This window comes from Paramormyrops kingsleyae, chromosome 15 (genome assembly GCF_048594095.1).
Source record: "Paramormyrops kingsleyae isolate MSU_618 chromosome 15, PKINGS_0.4, whole genome shotgun sequence".
NCBI lineage: Eukaryota > Metazoa > Chordata > Actinopteri > Osteoglossiformes > Mormyridae > Paramormyrops > Paramormyrops kingsleyae.
In genome coordinates this window covers 7096278-7118372 of record NC_132811.1, presented here as the reverse complement: position 1 = coordinate 7118372, position 22095 = coordinate 7096278, and the positions used below count along the sequence as shown (strand labels likewise).

The following is a 22095-nucleotide window of genomic DNA, read 5'->3' as shown; positions in this document are numbered from 1 at the left end:
TACGGTATTTGATAGCATCCTAGCATTTCATAACAATACTACCCGTACACCAACCAGGTAATACGAATATAAAAAAGAAACAAGTTTAACCTATATTGAGATAAAATGTACTGCATAATCATGTATTTTACCGAAATCAGGAACGATTTATATGGTTAAAAATGCTCATTTTTCTATCACAAAAGCGGATATATCTTTTACAATTACTTTATAAAACGCACTTAAAATGCAGGCGAAACCATGGACGCCTTTCCATGGTCCTCATCGCGACATCACGTGATCTCTCCTCGTAGAGGATGCCGGTTTACACTTCCAGACGCGTGCGTATGTGTTTAGGACATTAGCAATAATTGTACGATTCCCCTTATTCTTCTGTTTTTAGTTCGTGAAACCTAGAACTTTATTATGGATGACGAAGAAGAGACTTATAGGTTATGGAAAATTAGGAAAACAATAATGCAGGTGGGTAAAGGCGACTCAGTTTAATTTGTTTTTTTTGTCATAGGCAGGTCGATTTTTGGCAGTTATACGGAAATAATTTATACTACATTTATTATGAATATTATTTTCTTTTTCTGTGGAAATACAAATAGTTACTTTTCTCTAACTAGATGTATTAACTTTCAAATGCAAACCAAAGCGACCTAGCAACTGTTAACATTGTATTCATTTTTTCATTCATCGACATTGAACAATAAAGAAACCCGTTATTGAAACGATATTAAAACTATTGAGTGAAAGTGTTATAATAAACGTTATCTTATACAGCTAAAGCATTAGTGTCTGTAATTTCTCGGTCGTCTCTTAACTATAACAATGGAAAATGTCACTTCTCCGTCGGGCATTTTATTATTATTCTTTTGCTTTCTTCCTGTCCTTGTTATAGTAGGATAACAAAAAGTAGGCCGTCGTGGTTTTTGGTGGTTGAAATATAAAAATAGAACGATGCCGTAAATTACGGAACGTACATCAGTGTAACAATTCATTTCACTTTTTGTAACAAATATGAATCATATGCAAAAGTATTAACATGTATAAAGACCACATGTATAATTTTTCTGTTATTAAATTAGTTTGAAAAATACTCTTTCAAGAAATACGCTGACTCTGCTGTTAGAAGCTGCAGAATATGACTTATAACAGATTTTGTCTCTGCGTTTCAGCTGTGCCATGACCGTGGATACCTAGTGACCCAGGATGAGTTGGACCAGACCCTGGATGAGTTCAAGGGCCAGTTTGGTGACAAACCCAGCGAGGGCCGACCTCGGCGCACTGACCTCACCGTGCTGGTCGCCCACAACGACGACCCCACAGACCAAATGTTTGTTTTTTTCCCTGGTATGTCAGCCACTGCATTGCATCCCGTGACACTGGCCAAAACATTCATTATGTTCATGGTGCTAAAACCACCTTTGCAGTCCGTGCACATATCAACTTCCTGAAATTCACAGCCAAATTTTCTCCTGCACTGAAATTCCGTGGCTCCTTTTTGTTCTGTGGTGATTTTATTCGGCAGGGTATTATTTCTATATCTTGTACTTTCCAAGCTTTTCCAGTCTCAGATATCCCCTTGTGCTATGGGGCTGCAACATATTGATATTTTAAGCTATATTAGATATTCGCCTCTTAATTTTGTCTTTGAGAATTTTGAGTCCCAGTCCATTCAGTCAAAGACCTGAATGTATTTCTTTCAAACCATAAGGTTCCCTTTATGGTGTAGGGCTGTCAACAGACACCCACAACTATTAAATGATGAAACAAAGACCTAAGACTGTTCCATTATATCTCCTGCAGAAGAGCCCAAGGTGGGCATTAAGACCATCAAGATGTATTGCCAGCGAATGCAAGAGGAGAATATCACACGAGCTATTATCGTGGTGCAGATGGGAATGACGCCTTCGGCAAAGCAGGTACGCAGTCTCTGCCCTGAAACATACGTCTCATCTACTGTCCTCAAGGAAGGATGATGCAGATTGTGGGTTAATTTGACGTGTTTCTACCCTTAGTCTCTAGTAGACATGGCTCCCAAATACATCCTGGAACAGTTTCTCCAACAGGAGCTTCTTATCAACATCACAGAGCATGAGGTAAGGGGTTGAAGCACACTGCACCAGCAGCGTCCTTTATATACACACATTCATTTCGATTTAGTGCTTGCTCTGATTGTACAGGCTCATGCAGTTGGTTTTTGTGTGGCGAGAATTAGAATGAACAATGGTACGTGGATCAAGTAGCACATGAATAGACCATAAAGAGGACAGGTTTTTATTCTTGGGACTGGTCTCCGATTAGTCCAGTCCTGTGCCGACTGACGCTTAACTGGTTCCACTCAGTGAGGGCTGAATGAGTTTTAAAAAGAACAGCAGTTGTCTTGTGTACCAGTGTCCCTCTCTTTGAAAGTTCCATGTTTATCATTCGTTTTGCTTTGAGAATACCGGTCTTTTTCAATGGAAACTTTAAAAAGGTTATCCCTCCCATCCTGATCTGTTCTTCCAGTTTAGTGAACTTTTAGTCTTTTTTTTTCCGCTTGACTCATGTTTTTCCTACCCTACCAGGCGTTGGGAGATGACGGTACTTTCTAAGTCCCTGATGTACTGGTTCCCTTGCTTGTCGTACTGGTGCCTGGACAGAGATAGGCGTGATTGTTGAGTACTTCTAATGGGCACCTCCTTGTTACCTTCTGCCCCTGGCAGCTTGTTCCTGAGCACATCGTGATGACCAAAGAAGAGCTGGCCGAGCTCCTGGCGCGATAGTATCCTTCTGCAGGAATGGGGGGCCATGCCTGGCCCTCCCCTCACTGTTTGCATATTACTGCTGTACTCACACCTGACACTAGTAGTGCAGCTTGTGGTCACATTTTGTGACTGACATACTGAGTTCTTGGGCTTAAGCTCCCAAATTAGACTAAAGTAGACCAGCCTCATTCCCCTTTTAAACCTGGTCATCTGACTTTGTTACTCTACTCCCAGTCTGGCCCCAGGGGACCTGCAGACAGTGCATGTTTTTGCTTGGGAGGGAACAGAAACGTGGACCGTCTCTGGGTCCTCGAGGACCGGGTTGGGAAACAGTGCTCCACTCTACTATAAAGGCGTTTGCTACCTCCTGATCTCCACTAACCCTCAGCAAACTCAAGGAGAGCCAGCTACCCAGAATCCAAGCTGGTGACCCAGTTGCTCGATACTTCGGACTGAAACGGGGGCAGGTGAGAGGCAGTTCCCCCTCAAATTCATTGTGTCATGGCAACACAGATACATAGACGTGCTAATTATTCCATTAATCCACCAGGTAGTGAAGATCATCAGGCCGAGTGAGACGGCAGGACGGTATATCACCTATAGGCTGGTACAGTAAAGAGACTGCAGTGAGTGTCTGTTTGGATAACTTCTCTCGTGTCACTGTTGCTTCATACAGTGTTTGCCAGTCTGGTTCTGTGGGACACCCAGCCCGCCCATGTTTTTGCTCCCGCCCAGCCCGCCCATGTTTTTGCTCCCGCCCAGCCCGCCCATGTTTTTGCTCCCTCCCAGCCCCCCCATGTTTTTGCTCCCTCCCAGCCCCCCCATGTTTTTGCTCCCTCCCAGCCCGTCCACATTATTGCTCCCAACTGGGAGCTGGGAAGGAGGAAAGACTCAGACTGTCTGGGGCTCCTTGAGGACCAGATTGGGAAACACTTGCTTAGTGATTTAGTCTCGGATAATATAAAGATACGACGCTGAAACCCCCTGAGATGTCCTCCTGTGTCCCTGCAGATGGCCTGCAGCTGTGCTGACCCTGCATATCTTGACCCATCCCCTACTGCTAATGATGATTACTGGGCTGTGACCCAGAGAAAGAGAATGGAGTCTCCCAGTCCCCAGGAAGAAGAGCCCTTAATTATTTCTGTTGTGTTGGTTCACTGAATTACCTACTGCTTCATTTTTTTGTGCTGGATTATTTTTTTATATTAAATAAAGTTACAACTGTTTTTGACAGAACTCAGATACTGAAATGTGGTTTCAGGTAATAGGAACGGTGGCTAAGCTCAGGCTTTCGTTAAATGTTAGCTCACGGCCTCAGAGCGAAAGGAGTACAGCCTATAGGATGTAGTCAATGTTTACTTACCTTATTTGCTTCCCTGAAGTACAGTATGAGCTCGCCAGACTGGTCTGAACTTTTTTGGGTGGGAATGATTAATCCATTTTTTTAAATGATGGAAATGAGCAGAACATGCTGGATGACTTTTGTCCCACCTACAGCCAGATGTAGATGCACAGCTATGGGGCAAATTTTAAAATGAATTCACCCTTTTATCTTGTGATGCATTGTAAGAAAGTATTGCTGGCAAACTTTTTCGTAGGTTTTATATTGATTTTTAGAGGTTGCTCAGCAAGATCAAAGTTTGTGACTGTAAATGATCAAATTATACTAAATTTCAGCGAAACTTTCCTGAAAACTAAATGGTTACAGCAACAAAGATTATTATTTACGTGCAAATTTTTTTTTCACAAATAAGAATAAAACAAAGTGGAGTCTGTAATCAGTGACCAATAAATTGACACTATGTTCAAATACTGGCTGCGGCATAGTTTAGCCATCCGCTGTCGGTAATACTCGTCAATCTCAACAATCAATTCACTTGATTGTTAGCAAAAGTGTGCTTTTTTTGCAATTTAGCATCAAGGGTGCTCTCTACCATCCATTTTCTGAAACTGCCTGTCCTGTTTAGGGTTGCAGGGGGTCCAGAGCCCATCCCAGATGCTACTGGTGCAAGACAGGGAATAACCCAGGGTGGGGCACCAACATTCTGATGCTAGCCACAGAGGCTTAGCCCACTGAGCCACATCCTGCCCCCCAAACCAAGTCTTAAGAAACACAGTTATAGCAATCAAGAAAAAATGAGTACAGAAAAATAATCAAATGAATGACCTGAGAGATTAACGAGTGTTACTGACGGTGGATGACCAAACTAGGCTTTAGCCATTGAAGCTGCCTCAGCAACCTCTAAAGTTGTTTGAAAAAACCATCAAAAATGACTGTATAAGATAAAATTACGGGGTGACAACTAGAATTTTCAAATTTTCATTTTTAAGGACCACCCTAATGTGCACATATATTTTGCCATTAGTTTTGTTTTTACTTTTCTTTTGGGACCATCTTTTGGCGTATGCCGGACCACTGCGGACTCCAAATGCAGTGTCCTGGCCTCGTTTCCCCTCCAGCTATTCCTCCCCCCTGCGGACTCCAAATGCAGTGTTCTGGCCTCGTTTTCCCTCCAGCTATTCACACCACTGCGGACTCCAAATGCAGTGTCCTGGCCTCGTTTCCCCTCCAGCTATTCCTCCCCCCTGCGGACTCCAAATGCAGTGTCCTGGTTTCGTTTCCCCTCCAGCTATTCACGCCACTGCAGACTCCAAATGCAGTGTCCTGGCCTCGTTTCCCCTCCAGCTATTCACGCCACTGCTAACTCGTGCTGATTATCTAGCCCAGGTGCCATCGCCCATTTTTGTCTGACTCACTTCTCTGCATTTTAGATGCTTGATTTGGGGCTTTTTTTAAATAAAAAAAAAATATTTTTCACTTTTGTTTTAAATAAAGGGCTTTTCAAGCAATTTTATGATGAATGAAATTTAAAAACAAAAAAATATATATTACAAGTCAGTGACATTACAGCTTCCAATAGACGTGAATCATCACTGGAACCAATGAAAACACCTTATCAAAGTTCATACTGGTGAATGGGTACACACTAGTGACAGAGTCAATATCACTGGTAGAAAAACATCCTAGCAGTATGAAATCGGTAAGTGGAGCGTGGCTTTTTCTACTTGAAGTACTGTCTTTTTGCAGTTGTAGTATAAACATTCTTCTTCTGCCTCCTGTGCTCCTTACAACCACACAAACTGCAGAAAAGGCCAAGACTACAATGGTTTTACTCGGTACCTAACAATGCCTCTAGGATTATTAGGGGGAAAGACCGGATTTCCTTTGGCAGGGCATTGGGATGATGCTAACACTTTACATGAAAGGGCACAGATACTTAGTAATAAAATCATTTACTACTGCTGTACAAATCATGAACAAATATAGTTGCTACTTGAGATAAAAATGTCACAATTCATTAATGATGGACAAACATGAGATCAATATTTCACTTGTGTTATTTGTTCCTTCAGAAGTTCCTTGTTCTTTAGTAAGTTCAGTAGTTCACAGGATTTACAGTACAGTAACAAATACAGTAACTGCCCAAGATAAAACATCTTATGATTCATTAATGAATTATCATGATATCAGTATGTAACTAAGATTTAGTTTGTGGTTAATGAATGCATAAGTAGTAGCATAATACTTATTATTATTTGTGCCCCGTGAAGTAAAGTGTTGCTGTGAAGGTGTATGACAGAATGTTTCTGTTCTCTAAGGAGTATTTGTGAGACGTGTGACACTGGGATGTGTGACTGGGATGTGTGACACTGGGATGTGTGACTGGGCACTGTGGTGTCCACCCCGCCTGCCTGGAGCCGTATGTTCAGTCTTGGCATTTTCCCCCAGTGTGACTTCTCTTACTGTCCAAAATCACAGGGATGATCAAATCGCTGTCTCCACACTGTCCTTGTGGTATGAACAGCGTGGGTCCTGAGAAAGACGGGCATCCCGCCTGGGGTGTCCTCCGTGCTGCCTGAGATCCAGACACATTCCCCCGTCCTGAATAAATGGTTTTGGAAGATGGATGGATGGATATAGGCATGTGGAAAAAAATTGCTAGGTGCGGAAGATAAGCAGACAGAAGAGCTATGAATGCGTAAGTCACTGGTAACTGTCAGGTAGCTCTAAAATGAGCACGGATCCCCTAATCCTGTGTCACAGTCACCTCATACGTGTCACACCACAGAGGCATGGGGCCAGTGGCCTGTACTACGAAGCGGGGTTACGGGCTTATTGGGGTAACTTGCCGGATTTAAGGTAGTCTTGGCAAAATGTAAGTGAACGAATATGAAGTCCATTTAAACTGTGGTACCTTAAATCCAACAAGTTACCCCGATAAGCCAGTAACCCGGCTTCGTAGTACAGGCCACAGGCGGTGTGACTTCACACTCATCCGAGGAGGAGGCAGGTTCTTCAGCTTCCCCAGAGTCCATCGTCAGTGGGGGTCGCTGCCTGAGACGGGGGGCTGGCCAGGGGGGTCCCTGCTTCCCGTGGGACTTGACGGGTCACCCACGGCGAACGTCACCTTCTCCTGTCCATCCGGACTGTGGCGATCACCCTGGCTTCCTCCTCCTGCCGGCTTAGGGTCACCGTCCGAGTCCAGGAATCGCTCACAGGAGTCAGAGCGGCCCAGAAGCTTGCCTGAAAAGAGCATGATTCTGAGGTTACCGACTGCATTACCAGCACAGCCAACAGGAGGCGCTGCATCACATTACAGCAAACTCCCCATGATGTTCTAGGGTTTCTTTGGTAAATGACACTGCTTGGGGTTAGCAGATGGCTGCACCGGTACAATGCGCAGGACTTGATGAGTCACGCCAGCATCCCTTCAGCATCTGCCGCTGACCCCCGGATCCCATTTCCCATCATCAATCAAACAGCGTGACCAATGTGCATTATTAGTGTCACCGAAATGTGACACTTCATACCCACTGAAAAACGGCAGGTTACACGGCAGCATGCAAGCGGGACTTTCGCCCTTTAATTAATCTCACCGCATGGATCTGTGACGTGACTGTGGATCGGGGAGGTGGGCTGACTCGAGTCACCAGACCCGACCGGAAAGATGAAGCCGTAGAAGACCACGAGCATCTCCACAATGCGGGCCTGGTGCGGGTAGTCGACCAGCGAGGACAGCGTGACGGTGGTCCCAGTGGGCCGCGGCCTCATCAGCGTGGGCCCGAACACGATGCCTAGGTTGCTGGGGCTCATTTTGTTGTGCTCCTCCAACGCCGCCACCCTGAGGGGGACAGAGGTACTACGTGACATTCGGACCAGAAGCCGGGGTGGACTCGCCACACTCTTCCGTGATAACACATCAGAATAAACGGCTGACGTGTTCCATGGAAAACCGTGGCCACGTACACTGATTGGCCACATAATACGGCATGCCTGCTCGTCAAGGCAAATGGCCCGCCCCCAACGCCAAGCTGCGAATCATGTGACTGCAACTCAAAATATAAAGCAGACAGAAGTCAAGAAGGTCAGTTACTATTGGGCTGAGCATTAGAATAAGAAAGATAAGGGATTTGACTGATTTTGAATGTGATCACTGGGAACGACGCGGTTCCACTAGCTTCTCAGGAACAGCTGGCCTCCTGGGATTCCCATCAGCTACAGTGACTGGATGGAAAGATGTTTCCGGTCGGCTGCTGTGGAGATGCCCACCTTCGCAGGTGGCTTACGATGTAGCGCAGAATGGCCAAGTTTGGCCGCGGTAGCTCCTTCACCAAATCCCGCAGCTTGTCCACGAGCAGCAGGAGGTCGGAGTCCGTCTCTGAGCCCAGGTCCACCAGGCCCTTCCCAGGTTCCTCTCTATCAGGAGGTTCTGCCTGCAGGCTCTCCTTGGCTAAACCCATCAGGCGGCTGTAGAGTTGGAACGGCATGATAGGTTCCGGTAGCTGTAAAGGTAATGGGGAGTGTTATGAATGATGCTCCTCAAACTTCAGCAGAAGGTACCGGAAGGAGCGCCGGACACACACCTGCCGCAGATACAGCTTGAGCACGTTGCTGATGTCATGCGGGAAGGCATGCGAAAGCTCCACCAGCTCCATGCCGTTCTCGAAGGCCTGGCAGAGCTTCTCCACGCGTGTCTTTACCCCGTTCACCCTGTAGATACCCTAGAGGGGCAGAACGCATGAAGCCGGGGCCTGGCGCGCGGGTCGGGTCGGGTCGCACCCCTCGACACCTCCACCACCATTCCTCACCTTCATCTTCAGCGCCCTGCTTTCCATCTCCAGGATGCACTTCTTGATGATGAAGGGGACGCCCTCAGCGCTGCAGTGGGCATTCTGGTTGAAGTCCCGTCCGAAGAGATGAAGGCGCCCCTGCAGCTTCCTGTGCCCACACTGGATGGCCAGGCTCTCCAGGCACTTCTTATGACAGGCCAGCAGACACTGTGGAGGAGGGGGGGAGGAGCTTCTGGGTGAGCGTCACAGGTGATAGGCAGGCATGATGGACCAATGGTGATCTACGCCTCCACGGGCAGCAGCATGGGGGGGCGGGAGCTCACCTCCTCGCACTCCGCCCCCTGGAAGTACACGTAGCTGTCACACTCCCTGCACTTGGCAGGCGTGCGCAGCTTGCGCAGTCGGTGCGTCTGCGCAGCCTTGGACAGGCCCACGTTGCGGAACGGCCCCGTTGGCGTCACGATCTCGGGTTCGATGCCGTTCATGCCTGCCAGACAGAACCAGTTCAGACCGGGGTGTCCCACCCATTTCTGGTGCACCAGTTGAGGGTCTGTGAGAGGGATTATACTGACGGCACGACAGCGGACTCACTGTGTTCAAACGACACAATGTTGTTCTCTTTGTCATCCAGCTCCTCCGTGGAAGACATGGTCCCACTGGAGAGGGTCCTGGGAACCATCCTGACATCCCCTGAACACGACGGCACCATGGTACCTCTGTCAGTGCCGGCTGACTTCCACAGAATCAAACGAAATCCCGGAGAATACGAAACGGGCGAGTACAAGGCGCCGGGAAATTTGCCATTACCAGTACCTGTGCTGCTCGTGGGCGATCCCAAACCGCTGTGGTCACCCATGCTGTCCGTGTCGTTCAGTACCGTAGGCCACGATTTGTTGGGCTGGTGGCCCCGCCCTACGGCGCGAAGGGAGGAGGAGACGGTGATGATCACAGTGAAGCCTCCTCACTGGAGGTGAAGTCGGACACACTCCCCATTTCCCGGCCCTCACCGTGTTTCTGCTTACTGCCGGCAGCGGAAACGCCTTCGCCACGACCCGCCGGGCTCGAGGATTCAGCACCGTCATGGCTCTCTGCGTTCATGCTGTCAGTGCAGGGTTTGGCAGACCTGGAAACCAGTTCATATCAGAATGTTTCGTACCGTCGGAGAAAGCATTAAACTCTATTTCAATTCAATTGAATTTATACATATATAGCGCCTTTCACGACACAGGTGCCGCAAGGCATTTGACAAGACAATTTGCCAATACATTAGTATTTCTCGTATACTAAACGGTACAGGGCACAGGGACAAAGACATGTGAACAATACACACTGCGACACAGTGCCAGTGACAGGTGTCCACTGAGCCACAGTGGGCAGTGAGCGTGATTCAGCGACAGTGAAAACAAAAGGCCCATTATGTGAGAGGAGTGCAGCACTTACTGCATGGGGGAGACGTACGGCTCGAAGTCGTACTGCACCTCCGACTCCTCGGCAGCTGAGAGCCCTTCGACGTAAGCGGCGTACCGCAGGCCCGGCTCGTACAGCTTGCTGCTCTCGCAGAGGGCCTGGTAGTGTACGGGCAGGGCCACCGTCTGCAGGTGCATCACCTGGCAGTAGGACACGGTGGCCTGGGGAAGGGCGAGTCCAGGAGTCAGAGGTCAGAGGTCAGGCCTTGGACCCACCCACCCCCAAGCCCGGGGGGAGACTCACGGATCGCAGGGCCTGGTCGCTCTGCCTGATGACGTCCTGGATCAGCCGCAGCACGGTGACCTTGGTGTCCTCCAGCTCCTGGTACTGGGTCTTGGCGTCGGCGACGCAGGTGCGATAAGTGGCCTCGGCCTCCTCCGCCTGCGAGGGACAGACGGCTGTTAAGGTACAAATCCCAGACAGCGACCTGGACTGGCTTCTGCTCTGCGCCGCAGATGGATGAGGAACACACAGGTATGACCTCAGCCTCAGTCTATAGTATAGTACCTATTGAGCCAACAGGGGGCATTATTAGGTAAACAGGCATCTGGTGAATTCTGGAAAGATGGTGCTGTGTGATTCCTGATTTGTCAGCCATGTTCTTATACCCAGTTTATATTAAAACTGAACCAGTAAAGTGGGGTTTGCATTGTTTGCTTTCTGTTTGATTCATTCTTTGATCTGAAGACACTAGACAGACAGACAGACAGACAGGCTTCTCAGTAGGCAGCGTGTGTGTGTGTGTGTGTGTGTGTGTGTGTGTGTTTGTGTTACCTTGCCACGTGCTTCCTCCTCATGCCTCCGCTTCCTGTCCAGCGTCTTGGCCGCCGAGCCACCACCTTCCTCCTCGGCCCGGCTGGCCGCCCCCTTGGCCTTGTCATACTCCTCGCACCGCGTCTGGTACACCTGCTTGGCTTTGCGCAGGTTGCTTTCGGCCTCCGCCTGAAGGGTGGCGCACATGAATAGCTGTCACGCAGGGGTGGTGGGGGGTCGGTAGCCAGGTAGGCGTGTCCTCACCAGCTTCCTACGGGCGCGCTGCCACACATCCTTCAGCTCCTTGCACTTCTTCTCGTGATCGAACTTGCGCTGCACCAGCGGCTATGGGCGGAGACACGTCCCCCATCAGCACTGGTCCCACATGGCCACACCCCCCCCCCCCACACACACACACACACACACACACACACAGGCCACGCCCACCTCACCTGGATGAAGTTTTGGACATGCAGGGTTCCCGAGGCCTGCAGAACCCCCAAGCTCTGCTCCTGGTCCTGCTCCAAAGCCAGGTTGTAGACAGACATGAACGGCATGTGCGGCTGTGGGGGACAGAGGCCATGACGACACATGACCACAGGACCGCCCTGTCACCTTAGCTAAACCGTTTCTGTGTTTCGACAGTCACATGACTGCTCATTAAGCCATGAGCGTTTACCTGCTCAAAGCTCAGTTTACAGGCTTGGTAGATCTTCTGCAGGCCCCTGGCAAATTCCATCTCTATGTAACAAAAGAGAAGCGACAGGAAAAACAGTCAGTGACACATCCTAATATCCGCACAGTGGCTTACTGTCTCACGTTCAGTATCTAGGTGCTGTACTGCACAGCCTGCTTCCGTTTTGCTTTTAGGCGATGCTAAATCCTGACCTGGTATGACAAAACATGTATTTACTTACCAGCTGATAAAGATGTAAAGCAAAATATGGAAGTTTACACATTTCAACATTTAGAAACGGTTATCTGCAAAATCCAGAGCTGGTGATTTTCAGTGCATGACCGCTGTGCAGTACAGGGTCCCAGTGATTCTGCAGCAGTAAGCGCACAGCATGCATTCTCAGACACACCAGGCACACTACAGGAAATCTAGAGATATAACTGACTGCATATGCCTGGGCTGTGGAAAGAAACTGTGCAAACAGTGAGTTAAACTGCTGACTAACTGGGCCCAGCTGCCCCATCATGGTTTTGCCTCAGTGGGGAGTTTCCATCATGACAGATTTCAAACTACCCACCTAGAGCTGATCTTTTCTCCACGTAGCCAATCACGTCCTTCATGCACTTGGAGAGCCCCTTGGCGTAGCCCAGGGCGGACTCCACCCCCCCCTCACTGCGCTGCAGGACGATGTCCACCTCCTCGGCGCTCAGGGCTGTGGGACACACACACAGGGGCTGCAGTGACCTGCAGTGCACCCTGGCACAGGCCCCGTCGGTACTCAGGTCCCCACGGCAACAGCCTCCCACTTCCTGATACTGCCTCATTGCAATCTCAACCGGCCAATCAGGTTTGGAGTTTGGAATATTATAGCCCAAAGCCCCTCCAACCCTTTCTGAGTGATTCAGAGGAGGAGAGAAGCATGTGACAGTATAGAAGGAGGGATAGAGAGAGAATAAGAGAAGGAACTGAATGGACCCACAGCAAAAGAGAGAAAGTGTAAGGAGAAGATTCCTACTGGTATGTGGAGGGTCGTTCGGACTTAGCGATGAGTTTGTCCCCTTGCCCGACACGGATCCGTACAGGTTCTCCAAAGACTGCGGGGGTGACAGACAATGACTTCAGGACAGAGGAAGCAGGTCAGCATTTCAGCATTTCAGGAGGTACAGAGCTGGACATAATGTCGGCATTATTAATACATCATTCTCAGCTTCAATAGTCAGGACCTCAGGATGTTTTAATAGAATATAGAGTCACACAGTAAATGTGTGTGAATATACAGTCACACAGTAGATGCGTTCAGTACTTCTGGGTTGATGCAGAATGGTAATACTTCAAATTTCTAATTATTATTAATATTTATATGGGGTGGGGTAACAGAATTTCCCAGGCAGAGCTCCCCCCCCCCCTATTCCCAGCAGTCACCGGGATTCGGCACTGAAGCCTCTTATCTTCACGCTGCCTGACACTGCCAGGAAACCGCGCGCGTGCAAACCGCCAGCCTGGTGCGCCGCGTCGCCATGCCGACGGCAAAAACACCGACTCACCCTGCTCCTCTCGGTAGGCAGTAGGGAGAGGAGGGTGCTGCTATCCACCTCCCCCATCAGCAACTCTGACACACTGCAGGGGGCGGGCGAGGGGGCAGGGAGAGAGAGAGAGAGATAGATGGGCAACGGGGAAGCAGACAGGAAGAGGAAGAAGGGGAAGAGAGGGAGATGAGAATATGAGAGATCATTAAGGCTGAGCCAGGCATCACACCGCAGAAAACACACCTTATATTCAACCGGATCAGACCGGCTTTGAAAAATCCTGGCTGACATGAGATCAAAGAAGCACAATCATTCAGTCTTAGGATGACTCTCTGAGTGAGAGTGCCATGTTGACAGAGCCCTCTGGCCAGTCTGACCTCTGACCCCAGCGCTCAGCTGACTGCCTACCAGCCCCTTACATGCCCCCCCCCCACCCCACATCCTATTTCTCACATGCAGATCCAGTGCGACCCCCTCCTACTCTCCGTTGAGCTTCTGCTGTTCTCTCATCCTACCGTCACCTCATTATTATGTGTCCAAATTCTACAGTAATTATGGTAAAAATCCGGCATGCGCTATCGACACACGCAAGTACTAATTAAGCACATTTAATCTTGGGCACGGGAATATCCTAAACAATCCTGCTCTCAATGGCTCTTTACCCTAAACAGTATGTGTGCCGTGATAATTTAAGAGGGGTTAGGCTGCTAGTAACCAAACAACATAATCAGGAACAACAGCTAAATAATGGCTAAATGATTTAGGAACAGATAAAAAAGGGAGAGTTACATACACAGAAACATAAGCAGCGAGCAGCTGTGACTCACAACCGTGTATGTACATGTTACAGGAGTCACTGAAGCCATGAATGGAGTGTGAGCCTGTAAGGGATTTCACACACACACTGCAGCACATAAATCCCTCTCACTCTCACTTATTATTATGGTGACGCTCACCACAACTCAATATACAGTCACACACACCTCAAAAAAGCATCATCAGCTGTTTTTTTTAAAATATATATTATATATACACACACACACTATCTTTAGAAAAAGATTTGTGAAGTCCATTTCCCCTAAAACGCTGCTCATGTTTACAGACATAAACCAAGAAATCTGAGAAAAGACCGATAAGCATCAGCAGACAGGGTCAGGTGATTTCTAATAAGGTGTTCTAAGTGACTGTGAGGCTTCCTGTTTCTGGTTACTTCGCCGCACGGCCCACTTCCTGTTTACTCTCTGCTGGAGGCAGAGTGGGGACTCTCTTTCAACGGTGTCTGACTGCTCGCTGGCTTTCTCTGCCGTCTAGGGGACAGGGGCGGGGGGGGTAGGGGGCTCATGCCACCTGCTGGGTGACTGGCTGAGCAGAGGTATTAGTTACAAGGCGGTTCCAGTTCGCTTCGGTTTTCCACTGCAGGAGGGCCGCCTCCCAAAAGGCGTCGCCCGGGTTTGGAGAGCCACAGTAACATAAAACCGAAGAGAGGCGATTATGTACTGTGTACATCATGATTTACTGTGTGCTAATTTCCCAATTTTCTAGCACATCTGTGAGAATCACCGTGTTATGCTAGCATGAAATGCTAGCGGAATTAGCTAATTCATGCAACTCAGTTCTTGGTGGCAGTGGAAAAACCACAAACAGGCACAGGAACTTATACTCATAAACAATATTCAACTTATATAAAATACCCATAGAAATAATAACTTGGTAGCTTTCTTCCCATCCATCCATCCATCCACCCACCCACCCATCCATCCATCCATCCAATCAGAACTTCCAATAAACCCCACACTGCTTTTTGGGAGCCCCCAGAGACAACCACCTGCTGCTGAAAGCCACGGCGATCATCTCCACAGCCTTCTCAAAGTCCTTCTTCTCCATGTCGCTGCAGCCTTCATAATGGAACCCTGAGAGCAGACACATGCAGGCCGCTGCTGAGCATCACGTTCCCATTCACCAAACATTCCTCTCACCGCTGATGAACTTCAGGACTGAGGGGCTCTGGCTGTACTCCGCCTACCTTTCACCTTGGAGATGAGTCTGCCGGCTGCAGTGAGGGTCTCCACTGTGTTGAGGAGGGGGTATGCTCCAAACACCTGCCTCAGGATCCGCAGCACCTCTCCCAGACACTCGTGAGCCAGGGCCTGCCGGTTCTCCCGCTCGTCTGCGGGGAAATCAGGGCACAGAGGAGGCCGGGAGTCGTGAGAGGCCGCTATGAGTCGTGGGGCACAACCGGTTCCAGCAGCATTGCTTGTGGGTCTCCAGAGAATCCGCTTACACTGCGGAGCTGCGACTACAACCTGAGACACAGAGCTGGGAACCTGCACGCAGCCAGAAGATGTGCATTTCCTGCTTCTGTCTTGTTTTCAGATGACGGGGCAGCCTCACATAGGTCATGTCTGCCAGCCCCCCCACCCCCATCCCTCTCAGGAGGCAGCTTAATGCAAAAAGTATCCTAGGCTATATCGCGGGAAAAATCAGGGCGCCCCCCCCCCCCCATTGATAAGTTTTAGCAGTAATGAGCGGTAATGAGCGGATTACTGCTGCATTGTTTTTAAATCTCTCTTGTTTCACTTTCAGCTAAAAAAAAGCAGCTCAAGTAACCGGTATCAGGCTGGGGCCCCCGGAGATGGTGACCGCGCCCCTCTGGTCTGAGTCCTCAGGGGGGCTGCAAGTCGGCACCATGACCTCCTGTTTAAAACGACACTGCAGAACGGTGCTGATGACTGGAAAACCTAACATCGTGCACTTTTACAAAGACAGGAATTTGACAGAATACTGCAATCTAGCAACTCTACAACACTGATTACCGGTACATATGGGATTCATTGATGGATGTGAAATATCCTTGTAAACAGGTCCAATTATCCAAATTAATTGTGAGACATTCAACTAGGTGTTTTGTTTTAGCATTACACAATTCTCCAGTCTTTTGTTGCCCCTGTCCCAACTTTTTTGAAACATTCTGATACATTGTCTCTGTTCTATTTTCAATTAAATATGGGTTTATATGGTTTGCAAATCATTGCATTGATTTATTTACATTTCACACAGCGTCCCGACTTTTTTGGAAACGGGGATGCAAACAGGCCTTTTCTTAAAAACCTTTTTGCCATTTCCGTTGCATTATCTGGCTGCTCATAGGGGGACATGCCAAGTTATTGCACCTTCTGCTATATAAACAACGCAATTACAGAGAGAAAAATTAAGAGAATACTAAATTATCCAGAGTTGAGCTGTTTCGCAGTTCATTCTTTATTCCCACGACTCAAATCATCATGAAGTTGTACCATGATGTATCATCGCACGACAGGATGTTACGGGCCTAACATTAAAACACAGCTCAGAGCTGATTTAACTTGAACTCAGAGCACACATAGAAAGGCATATTTCACATTCAATATTCATATTACTTCATCTGGCCTCTGGGACACAATGAGGTGACTCGGTTTAAAACACACCCCTCCCATAACAAACCCCCCGCAGCCCTTCCTGTTCTATTACACCATGTTCTTAAAGATAACCCTAAAAAAACAGACAGGAAAACAGAAAGACTTCTTATCTAAAAGTAGATAGTATGATCTATAATGTCAGGTTTTATACAAACCCCCCCCCCAAATAAATGTACACTAATTAAATAGAATAGCTCATTCATTTTCAAAAACATCCATAAAATGTGACATGGCATCAACAGCTGCCTAGGACACTAGGACCCAGGGGATTACTATGACTTTGTACATGTCACTGGGGGCAGAGCCCCCTATGGGTCAGATCCCGGAATTGCCCCTGACAAACACATACACACTAGTGATGCGCGGGTCGGGTATTTTTCCAACCCGTGTGTCCCGCTTTTATGAAATTATTTGGCCCGCCCCAGCCCGCCCCGCAAATAAAGTGACAATTTCTTTACCCGCCCCAACCCGACCCGCGGGTTACGAGACGACCCGCGCATCACTAATACACACGTGATACTGATTCTATTACATATGCACTAACACAAATGAAACACAACAGTGGCGGTGATATCACACCTCAATATCGCGACAACAGGCATATATAGGTTCCTGTCGGGTCATTGGTTTGGCGTATTAGCCCCCCCCCCCCCCGCGATGCTGTTGGCGATGCAGGCTTGCAGGCTCCACCCCTGGGCGGCACGTGGCAAACACAGCACCGGGGCTGCCGACGGATTTCGTAGAAAAGCACGGCGTTTTCTAAAAGCTGCCAGGGCTTCCTGCAGGAGTGTGGCTTTTCTGCAGAAGCACTTCGGCGTGAGGGGGAAGGTCGCGCTCCCTTGAGCGGAACATCACGCTGCCCTCAGTCCGACTCGGCACGTGCGGTTCGGACGAAATCGCACATCCTTCGCGTTTACGTAAAAAGGTCTCACGCCATGCCGTGTTAAGTCAGGGTGACCATGCATCCTCTTTTTGGTGAACCGAAAAAAGCCAGAAATATCTGAGATTTCACTTTGTTTCATGATCACGTTTGTTTTCTTCAGTCAGAATACTTCCTGTGTGCATATTCGCTTTGTTCTGACGCCTCTCTTTGCGACCGGACTCACCCTAAATAAGTAGCACTGCTTGTCTATGAAGTTGCTGCCCTAAATGTTTTTATGTTGCAGTTGTGTTCCTTGAATAGTCCTATTAGGTTCCTGCTTTGTTATAAGTCTGGTTTATCTCCTGCTCCAATGCTGCTTACACTCATACCTGGGCTTTCATTGGAGCTCAGCTTGACCGAACTCATGCTCAGTTGACTCCTTTCGACAACATATATGTTTGTAATGTGCCATTTGCCTCACTTGTATGGCGCTTTGGACAAAATCATCCGTTAACCAAAAGTAAATGTAGAGTTTAACGGTGAGGCCTGCAGCCGGGACCCCTGACCGCAGTTAGCCGCTGCGCTAACAGGGTGGAGAAGGCGAGCAGCGGGACGGCGTGAGCATCTCACCTCCTGCCAGCACCACGTCCTTCAGCTTCTCCACGGCCTCGGCAAAGCAGGCCACCTCCTGGAGCAGCGCGGGGATGTCCTCCGCCTCGATTGCCGGCCCCTCGCCGCAATCCGGGGGGGCGTCCGGAGCGGCGACGCCTCTTCGGAGGCCTTTGCTGAAAACCCAGGACTGCACGGGGAAGCCGGCGGTGCTGGACTGGTGGCAGGTGGAGGAACGCCTGAGAGTGGCCATGGGGGAGGCGCTCCCGGGTAGCCGGGCATGCTGGGTCAGGGGGGTCCCCGGGCAGGAGGGGGGCGGGTTCGAATGGCTGGAGGGGGAAGCGTTGGGGGGATCCAGCACGTCCTGGGCAGGCTGCTCCTGGAGAACTGACAGCTGGGAGACACAGTGGAGAGGGAGGGGGAATGAGTCACACAGTCGATCAAAATACTGCTGGGCGAACTGGTGAAATTGTCCCAGGTGTGTGAGTGTGAGTGTTAGTGCGGGTTTGGGTCGTCACCACACGCTCATTTTCTCTTTATAGCAGGGCTCTTCAAATCTAGCTCCCCATTCCAAATCCAGGCCATGTCCTCAGTTCCCCCAGGCAATTAGCTTAATAATGACTGATTCTGATTGGCCACAGAGGCTTCAGACCTGGCTCACAGGTAAAGGAAGGCTGGGAAATGAGCCTTGAGGACCGTGATTTGAATAGCTCTGGTCTATACAATCACGGTAGTTACAATAAATTGTATGTCTATTTTAAAAAATAATATATAGATATACATAGTGAAAAGTAAAAGGTCTCCTGCTGACTTCTAAACAATATAAAATGAAAAAGGTGGAGGGAAAATACAGCAAAATATGTTTGAACAGAAGAAAAGGCAGCAAGCATTTTTCAGCCTTACCCACCATATCTAAGTGACCTAGCAACATGAAATACAGTGTTCATTACCGTTACTGTATAAATCATCCTGCGTAACATACAATTCATTCTCATAACATATTACTTTTGTCAAATTTTTTTTACATTTTTTGAAGATAGATTCAAATAATACAACTTAATTATATACATTGTTGATTTTCACTCTGGGGTAGTTTTATTATAATACTTTGAGAATTTGGTGATCAGTGGTCATTGTCAACACACCACAGCACACAGTGTGCAACAACGAAATGTGTCCTCTGCATTTAACCCATATGTGACATAGCAGGGGGCAGCTAATTCAGCGCCCGGGGAGCAGTGCTTGGGGGCGGTACCTTGCACAGGGTACCTCAGCGGTGCCTTGTTGGTCGGGGATTCGAACCTGTAAACTTTCAATTACAAGTTTGCTTCCTTAACCATCAAGCCACCACTGCCCTATATAACCTTTTATAACAGGTATAAATGGTATTTCATCAGATCCATGGGAAGAGTTACAAAGATGATAAAAAATGTAAAAACTAGCAAAAAAAAATAGCAAGACATTTAAACTTATCATACAAATTGATTGCGTATATGCAATGTAGTTGAAACTATAGTTTTGTGCTATTTGATCTTAAAAGTCTTACAGAAATAAGATTTTTGGCTATCTATTTGGAGAATAATCATTAAATCAGAGCAACAACTGACAATTTTAATACGCCTAAAACTTAAGGTAATGTCAATTGCCCTACACAAAAAATTGCACAATGCATTTCACCGTAACACTGTATTTCACTGTAAAGTTTGTGAGAATGACCTACACATGCCGTATGATGGTCACGTGGTGTGGCACCCCATCCAGAGTGGAGCCCCCTGCCTTGTGTCCTATCGTACGTGGCAAAGCTACGGCTCCCACATGCCGGATAAGATGGATGCATGGATGTATGTTAAAGATCAGCCCATCAGAAAGGACGCAAAATACAGAACTACCTGTGGCTGAGAAACTGCAGCACGGAAGAGGGCGCTTAAGGCCACGTACTTAAAACCTGAAAATGGTTGTTTCCGTTCCCCAGTGTTGTGCGCATGAGTAGAGCACTTAACCTGAAAAGCGCTATTCCAACATCCAACAGAATAACGGAGTGAGGATTTGGATTAAGATTCGTCAGCCGAGGAACGAAATGTTACGCAAGACTAACGAAGGATTTTAGAGAGCAATATTAAAGGCAGACACTGGGAACTGGCGATCTCGTTAGACCCATTAAAAAATTACAGCAGAATAATCCGAAAACATCAATAGCGCAGAGAAAAGGAGGACGCGGATGTAATGTTTCATGTTAGTAAACAGATGGTACTCAATACGCTGCTGCTTAATACGGCCCATTACCTAAAACAAGCACCACAGCCACTTTGCAGATGATGCATGGGCCCCTAGGAGAAACATCATGCTTCACTTTAAATGCTATACTATATGCTGCTATATTATAATTAAATGATCGCTTGAACAAGATTTTTTTATATATAAAAAAGTAAAATACAACATAATAAGTCAAGAAAAATAAACATAACCTAAACTCGGTACTAAGGGGATAAGGTTAATAGAATATATATGTGCAAGTATCTACCGAATTAATAATAAATGATGCTAGGAGTGGAGGCGCGTCGCCCCTTCTGCAATGTGACAGGAAGACGCTGCTGCCTCGGCTGGGGCGAGAAGCTTCCGCAAAACGGCCAGCGACCTCGGCGTCCCCGCGTCAGTGTGCGGGAAGTGGCGGGGAGATGCGGCTCCGGGAGGGCAGGCGGCCACCTGCCCGGGCCAGCCTCACCGTGACCCTATAGCTGTAGACCTGCACATATATCCTTATACTCTATATAGCAAAAAAGAAAAAAAAAGTTTATCCGCGCATGCAAAATTGTGTTCATTCATCAGGGATGTTTGGGTGTGGCATGAAAACAAACCATCCGCTTTATTACATGGTGACCATCTGCTAAGAAAATCACTGGGGATTAAAATGGAAATGCATAAGATCAAGCAATAACGTACTAATAAAATAAAGTGCTCCAAAGTGTTACAGGCGCTTACCTGCTTGAGCCACACGTTGGGTTTATTCGGCAGGATGTCCAGCTTGCTTTTCCCCTTCGGTTCGCCCTTCTTGCTCTTGTGGTCAGTAACTGAGTACGGACTATAGCTCGATTTGCCCCCGACCCCACGTTTCATCATGGCCCTTAATTCACACTGTAATAAGTTAATCAGGACGAGGTGAAGCGCCTCATAGCAGCCGGGCTCGGAGTCCGGAATTAAGGTACCGCGACCGGTCCGTGTCAGCGCCAGCCAACAGAAACTAACGAAAGGGCATCGCTGCTATGAAAATAGAGCCCATTACTGAGAATAACCTTACTAGACTCAAAAAATACTCATTTGCAATATAACGCCATGCGACCTAGAAACCAGCGAAGAGACTCGGAAATAAAGCGTCTTACACGCAAGTTGCTCATAAGGGGGAAGGAAGAAGGGAGAGATGAGCAGTACTTAAATGACGGGTTGCGGGTTTCCTGCCCAGCTCTTGAACAACACGGGCAAGCATGTGGCCTCGATCGGCCCCAACCGGACTTTTAATGTCATTTTTGTTAATAATCATTTAGCATGCACCCCCCATTAAGACCCAAAGCTGTAGATTTGGTGGCCCTGATACACGTTTGACATTCACCTGCAGCGCAAAACCTTCTTCCTCATCTAACATACTAGAGGTTTGCATGGAATCGACATTTCTTTAGTTTGTAAGCTATTACAAGCAGGCATTCAAAGGGGTGGCAGGAAACAAATTAGTGGTAGAGTACCGAAATGCAATCGGACGCGATTTATTGGTGATTCAATAATTTTGAGCGATCGTTTTGTTACGTGTAAGCGGGTCAACGCAGAGCCGTTCAGAAGTATTCACTTTTTATGCAACTAAAAACAGAAATACTAACTGTGCTTTAGTGAA

At 47.9% G+C, this 22095-nt stretch overlaps 2 protein-coding genes across 2 annotated transcripts; one reads left to right on the top strand and one right to left on the bottom strand.

The window, feature by feature from the left end:
• Positions 1-252: 252 nt before the first annotated feature.
• LOC111860494 (DNA-directed RNA polymerases I, II, and III subunit RPABC1) lies at positions 253-3971 on the top strand. Its single transcript, XM_023844242.2, has 8 exons — positions 253-462; positions 1164-1338; positions 1795-1910; positions 2007-2087; positions 2694-2752; positions 3124-3202; positions 3286-3361; positions 3747-3971. Exons 1-7 carry the CDS (start codon positions 406-408, stop codon positions 3349-3351), a joined length of 633 nt encoding a protein of 210 aa, XP_023700010.1. The 5' UTR covers positions 253-405; the 3' UTR covers positions 3352-3361; positions 3747-3971.
• Positions 3972-5585: 1614 nt separating this feature from the next.
• arhgap45b (Rho GTPase activating protein 45b) lies at positions 5586-21633 on the bottom strand. Its single transcript, XM_023844241.2, has 22 exons — positions 21195-21633; positions 18237-18609; positions 15313-15456; positions 15115-15199; positions 13308-13380; positions 12779-12857; positions 12341-12475; positions 11767-11828; positions 11540-11650; positions 11352-11432; positions 11109-11276; positions 10578-10715; positions 10308-10495; positions 9875-9990; positions 9681-9779; positions 9459-9557; positions 9191-9354; positions 8886-9074; positions 8661-8798; positions 8347-8579; positions 7674-7918; positions 5586-7320 (listed from the first exon to the last, which is right to left on the bottom strand). Exons 1-22 carry the CDS (start codon positions 21330-21332, stop codon positions 7115-7117), a joined length of 3264 nt encoding a protein of 1087 aa, XP_023700009.2. The 5' UTR covers positions 21333-21633; the 3' UTR covers positions 5586-7114.
• Between the last annotated feature and the right edge of the window lie 462 nt (positions 21634-22095).